At 49.9% G+C, this 6,146-nt stretch overlaps 2 protein-coding genes across 4 annotated transcripts; one reads left to right on the top strand and one right to left on the bottom strand.

Moving 5' to 3' along the window:
* Positions 1 to 503: 503 nt before the first annotated feature.
* Positions 504 to 3,152, bottom strand: LOC113214790 (uncharacterized). The gene is made up of 4 exons (XM_026434265.2): positions 2,748 to 3,152; positions 2,488 to 2,628; positions 1,513 to 1,989; positions 504 to 1,440 (listed from the first exon to the last, which is right to left on the bottom strand). Exons 2-4 carry the CDS (start codon positions 2,626 to 2,628, stop codon positions 625 to 627), a joined length of 1,434 nt encoding a protein of 477 aa, XP_026290050.2. The 5' UTR covers positions 2,748 to 3,152; the 3' UTR covers positions 504 to 624.
* An 83-nt stretch (positions 3,153 to 3,235) lies between these two features.
* LOC113214789 (uncharacterized) lies at positions 3,236 to 5,831 on the top strand. Of its 3 annotated transcripts, none has more exons than XM_052277731.1 (4): positions 3,238 to 3,437; positions 3,655 to 3,791; positions 4,258 to 4,749; positions 4,855 to 5,831. In XM_052277731.1, the coding sequence occupies exons 3-4, from the start codon at positions 4,309 to 4,311 to the stop codon at positions 5,662 to 5,664; spliced, it is 1,251 nt and encodes a 416-aa protein (XP_052133691.1). In that variant the 5' UTR covers positions 3,238 to 3,437; positions 3,655 to 3,791; positions 4,258 to 4,308; the 3' UTR covers positions 5,665 to 5,831. The 3 variants fall into 3 exon arrangements, with proteins under 3 accessions (XP_052133690.1, XP_052133691.1, XP_026290047.2); XM_026434262.2 differs by having other exon boundaries at positions 3,240 to 3,437; positions 3,651 to 3,791; XM_052277730.1 differs by lacking the exon at positions 3,655 to 3,791 and having other exon boundaries at positions 3,236 to 3,437.
* The last annotated feature ends 315 nt before the right edge of the window (positions 5,832 to 6,146 follow it).

Below are 6,146 nucleotides of genomic sequence, written 5' to 3' on the forward strand. Positions count from 1 at the left end.
GAGCGGGAGGCCGTGCCGGTTGCGCGTGTTCGTCTTATTAAAGCTGTTTTCGCCTGAAAGTGGGTGAACCTGTCGGCACGGCCTGGCCGCACGGCATCGCCTCCCGCTCAGTGTGGGGTCACCTTAGAAAGGGGACTCACGGAAGTCACAGCAGGGGTCTCTGGAAGTACGCTTGCTGTTCGCTGCCCCCCCCCCCACACACACACACAATCTTGATTGGTCGCTTCGCACTTCGGTGAGCTCTTTTAAATATCACTCCCAGGCGGGTTGGGAGATTAGTCCTAACTGCCCTGCAAGTGTTGCAGTAACCTGCGAGGCTGAGTGTCTTGGGCTGGGCAGCGCCTACTAACTAAACGCCGCTGGGGAGAACAAGAGTACCGAGTGGCTCCTCACCCCAGACAGATACATATCGGATGTTTGGTAAATCGACAGAATTGAAAATGGAGAAGGTGGAATGGAAACAGCAAGATTACTTTACAAGGACACATAAAATGCAGTCAAGAGTAAGCTTTATTTCTATGATTCCAGCTTACAATTCAGGAAAATCTTAGGAAAATTATGACCGCATGTCTTAGACGACGGGAGCTTTTTTGAGCTTGCCCTAAAGCGGGCGTGCTTAAGCATTTACCACAGAACAGAGGTAGTACACTCATCGCAAACCACCTCAACGGACGAGGGCAGGAAGCCGCGGAGGTTCTGCAGTTGTATCAGGCAGCCTGCGATATCCGTGCATGGAACGAATTTTGGACGATAAAGGACGAGGCGCCGGAGGTGCACCAGGCCGCAGGCAGCCAAGTCTTGGCCCAGGTCTGGGAGGTAAAAGTTACCATCTAATTCAACATCACTGATGCCACAGTACACCAGCAGCTCCTGAAGTGATGAGGAGTGTGCGCGGATCAGGGAGAGCATGGTGGGTTTGTGCTCAGGATCGAAGCAAACGCCCAGCCAACGCAGAGTTCCATACTCCGACGGTGGAAAGGTGAGATTTGCGCCAAAGTAGTTCCAAATCTTGAGACTGCGCAGACCAGGCATTCGCATTACTGAGTCCAGCTGTTGCTCGCATGGACTATTTAGAGTAAGCTCTTCCAGTTGCGATGGCAGGTCCGGGTAGTCATCATGGTTTTCTAAGCTTTCAAAGAAAAGTCTTTTGAGGGAGGTCATCTTCTGCACCACCTCCATGACTTTCGGTTCAACCTCGCCCGAGAACCAGAGCTCCTCGACGTGGAGCGAGTGCGACGCCACGACACGCAGGAGCTTGTCCGAGCCCTCGCCCTGTAAGCCTCTAATACTGCGTATATTTTGCATCCGACGTTTTGCTCGAATGATTTCATCCACTTTCAAATTGCCCTCCGTGAGATCAGTGCGCTTTATGGTGAGGATGCCCAGCATTGGCGGTCCCACGTATCCGGATGCAGAGGAGGAAACGGGGATGCCGTCAACCTGGGGGTAAAGACGACAAATAAGAACCACACCGAGATCAACCGAATTAGACGTTCTGAATGGAGGCTTTACCTTTGCCAGCTGGCCGTCCGCCCGCAGCTGCAGCAACAAAAGGCGCAGAATGTCGGAGGATTCGCTGAGCTGTACAGAGGCCTTCCAGCTGGAACCATTCTCCCCTACGACGACGCTGCAGTTGTTTGTGGTGAGCAAGCGGAGGCTGTCCTCCATCTGCTCAGCCGTCTGCAGCTGCTCCGGCGAGGAGCCCTGGTCGCCGCCAGCCCTCCGCTGCACCTGCTGCTCCAGGGCCTCCTCCAGTTGGCGGAGCTGGGCGACTGACATGTCGAGCTGGCGGTTAAGCGCCTCCACGGCCTTGGGGACCGCGAGCCGCAGCGCGTCCACCACCTTTCTGGCCGCGTCCACGCCGCGCTGCAGCTGCTGCACCTCTGGATCTTCTCTCCTTGGCCTCTTGCGGAGTGGGGCGCCATCGTTCTCAATGAGCTGAATGGCTAGGATGTTGTCGGGGAGGCCGTCAGGGTCCGCCGCCAGGTCCTATGGGAGAACAGGCCTGGTGATGCACAATACTCAACTTCCTAAATACAGCAATGACAGCAAATACTTTGACAGGAAATGCAGTCATTGACAACAGAAAGGCACACTTTATATATTTTTACACTTTTGCCCTTATTATCCTTACATTGAATATGTCCCATAGAACATGCTATTCAGATCAGGAAATAAATTTAAATATGACTTCTTTTTTGCCGTTATAATGACTATCTTGTCCCTCGAAACATGTCACAAGAAATCAACCTGCTTCGCATGACATATTTCTGTCTCCTGAATAATTTTTTGATTGTCATCATGATGAGAACAATGACTACCGCCACAAAGCACAATAAAGCAATCCAGTAAAGCTGAAATGCAGAAGAATGCAGGAAAAAAGAAAACAGAAGTTACCATGTTAAAGCATAGCGATTTCCGTTTTCTTCTTCTCCGCATTCTTCTGCATTTCAGCTTTAACAGAATGCTTTATTACAAGTTACTCACCTTCCTACAAGTGGGGCACTTCCTTCCCAGACCAGGATTCTGGACGCAACATTTACAGAAGGTGTGTCCGCAAGGCAAGCTCTTGGGACGATAGGCTTCCATATCATAATTGGCAAAACAAATGTCACACTGGAGTTCCATCTAAGTAGTGGAAGAGAGAAAGAGGGTCTCACTTTAAGTAGTTCGATAGAAATAACATGACTTATTTTGATTCAACTTTGAGTTTGCCACACCAGTATAAAATTATAATTTAGACTTACGCTGATAAAATGTCTCGCTTGATGTATTGGGGCTATAACGGTTAAATGAAACTAAATGATAGGATCCTGCTGCACTGCTTTTGTTTGATTGTTAATCAATTTCTCCACTAGATGAAGCGCACAACTCAACAATGTGACAACCAAGCACAAGCACTGACAGGAGGAAGTCCAAATCGAATGTCCGCGACAACAGTGACGAAATCAAAAGTTGTGGGTTGTCGATGTGAGTACTGCCCCAGGTGTACACAGTCTCACACGAACGCGTGATCAGGTTATATTTTGTTTGAGTCTAAGGCAACAAAATAACAGTCCGGCTGCTACTGAGTTGTTGTTTTCTTGTCCTCCCGTATCAGAAGACAAGGCCAGTGATTGGCTGTCTGGCGACGGATCAAGGCAGTGAGACAGCGACGCGCGTCATTCGAACTGAACATCGACGCCCAACCAATCGTACGCCTTGCTCGCTACGTCTAGTGTGAAAACAAAACAAAGTGGTGTTTTTTGATAATGAATCTGTCAACTGCTCTACCGAACCTAACCTGAATATCGACCGTTTGATTAGCTTTAGTGCTGGCAAGTAGGTTTAGATTTCTTTGTCAACGTTTCAACGGGCAGCAGTAAAACTGACAAGAATCCACTGAATAGTAAATTTCCGTCACTTTTCCTGCAAAAATGTCACGGAATTTTATTGATGTAAGTAAAAAGAACGTTTCCATATAGTGGATATAGCATCATTACTTCTCATTGAATAATTGACTTTTCTTCTTAAAGTAACAATATTGTATTTAAAAAATAAATACAAGAAAAAGAATATTAACTGAATTGTAAAACGGGAAGTTTTGCAAAGGGGATGGTTTCAATCTATGTACGCTTTTAGTGTGACCTTCCGGTATCCTTCTGTTGCAGACAGAATTGCTCTGTGACATATGCTTTGTTCAGTTTGACTTGAACAATCACCGTCCTAAGAGCTTGCCCTGTGGGCACACCATTTGCATCGAGTGCGTGCAGAATCCGGCTTTGGGAAAAAAGTGCCCAACTTGCAGAAAGGTCAGTTCATTCAAAACTGCTATCCAAGTGTCCCTCCTAGGTAGACCATGTAGTTCCGGGACTAGAGTAGAGCTCCGTGGAGTAGAGAGTGTGGGTGTGAAAGAGAGGCGGGAAAAAGAGGGGGGGGGGCATGGTGAAGGTGCCTGAGAAGCAGGCAAGTCTTCGCGTGGCCGAACGGTTGCCTACCGCCCAGGCGCTCACTTCGAAAACAAAAATTTGTACTCACAGTTTGTTTTAACCCTCTAATGTCCGTGAAAAATCTGCTCCATGGGAGTCTGCACACATTTTAAAAGTTATGATTTGTTCAAAAATATTTGTGGAATTTTCTTTCATATTTATTTTTGCATGAGGTTGGAAAACGTAGACATTCGCATTTTATAAGATCTTGCCGATAATTTTGCAAGCTCCCCCTCCCTCACACACAAGAACAGTGTGTTAACTGGCGGTGCAATGCTTTTTCTTACAGGACCTTACCGCTGACCCAGGCAGCCTCCCCGACAACATTCTTGCGATCCGAATGATTGAAAAGGATGGTGCGCCACCCCGCAAGGTGGCCAGGAAGGAGGACACTAAGATGCAGCAGCTGCAGCGGGGCGTGGAGGCGGGGAGGAAGGTGGTGCAGCAGCTGCGTGAGGTAGTGCCTATGGCGGTAGCGGCCCTCAACCGCCAGCTGGTTTCGTCGGTGGCTTCGCTCCGCCAAATTGAGGAGGCTTTCGACAAACTGAAGCAGGTGGCGGCAGGCAGTGAGGGCACCACACCGGACCTCACTGCGGAGCAGCTGCAGCTGGTGGCGCAGCTGGAGGACAGCCTCCGTCTGCTCACCACCAACAAGTGCAGCGTCGTTGCGGAGGAAGGCGCGGGTGTGGCCGCCTGGAAGGCCTCTGTGCTGCTGGGGCCAATTGACCACATTTTGCGTCCCCTGCTGCTTCTGCTGCGGGCGAGCGGCCAGCTGACTAAGGTGGGTGATCAGATTGGTGATGGGCCTGCGACAGAGTCTGTCCGACAGAGTCGTCTTGCCTGCCGACGCCAATTTATGTATCGTACCCGCTTCTGCCCCCCACAGGTAGACAATGGCGCTGTTGCAGTCCCCTCGGCGGCCAGCGTGGCGCCGCCCAGACTGTCCACCCTCTACATCGAGCACAAGGACATAGACGACGATGGGCACTTGAAGGTGAACGACATCCTACGGAACGGGCTGCGCTGGAGAAACATACGCACAATAAATAACTTGAAAGGCCGCGACTCGGAGAAGCTGCTGCGGGTCATGGCGCGCCACGTCGAAGAGCTGAAGATCGTTGGCCTCGCTGGGCCGAGCCTGATGAAAGAGGTGCAGAAGATGTCATCGCTCAAGAAGGTGATCGTCAAATGCGATAGGAATTTGGTGGACTACCCGGACCTGCCCTTGCAGTTGGAGGAGCTATCGATTTCTTTTCCGAGCGAGAACCAGCTGCGCTGTTTGCGGCGTATGCCCATGCTACGCAGTCTCATGGTGGAGAACTACCAATGCCCAAATGTGTTCCTGACCCCCTCGCAGCACGGCGCACTGCTGTGGCTTGGCGTGTGCTTGAATGAGAACCACAAGTCCACCATGCTGTCCCTGATTCGCGCCTTTGCCGCATCGCTCCAGGAGCTGCAGATCTTTTGTGGCACAAACGAAGACGATTTCCCGAGCTTCTTTTTCCCCGATTTGGGTGAGGACCTGGCGGAGTGCAGCCTGGAAGCACTGCGTCGGCTTGTTCTGAACCGTGGGTCAACCTCAGAATGCACGGATGGTTATGCCTGCTTGTTGCAGCGACAGACCATTCGTGATGTCTTGCACTCCTCCGTCGACGTGCTTTGCGGCGGCTGTCAGAGCTCCAGTGTTCTAGCATGACGCAGTTAACGTCACTGTTGTAAAGAGAAACAAGGTTAGCACTTTACACAAATAAGGACAGGACTGTGCGTAGCAACACTAAGAAATGTTATAGCTTTCAGTTAAAACTATTTAAATGGAATATAATTAAAAAGATACCTAATTACAATAAATTTGTGGCTTTTTTGTTTGTTCCTGGTAATCTATGTGCCAGTCTGAACATTCATTAAGTTTTCATCGTCATTTCACCCATAATTGCGGTCCTCCGTGCCCTGCATCGAGGTCTCCAAAATGTTGACAACTCAGTAGACAACACATCGCTAGCCGATGTATGTAATTTACCGTCACGTTTTTCTATTTCAATGTCCATGATTAGATACTAGATGCATCCTCTGCGTGGAGTGTGTATTATTTCCAAATTTCACCCAGCCTTTCTGGCCTTTGGTGTTCGCAGCTCATCGGAACCCTCTTGCGGTAGGCATGCTCTCTGCGCTTCGCTGTCT

This window comes from Frankliniella occidentalis, unplaced genomic scaffold, assembly GCF_000697945.3.
Source record: "Frankliniella occidentalis isolate FOCC.00 unplaced genomic scaffold, Focc_3.1 Scaffold11, whole genome shotgun sequence".
NCBI lineage: Eukaryota > Metazoa > Arthropoda > Insecta > Thysanoptera > Thripidae > Frankliniella > Frankliniella occidentalis.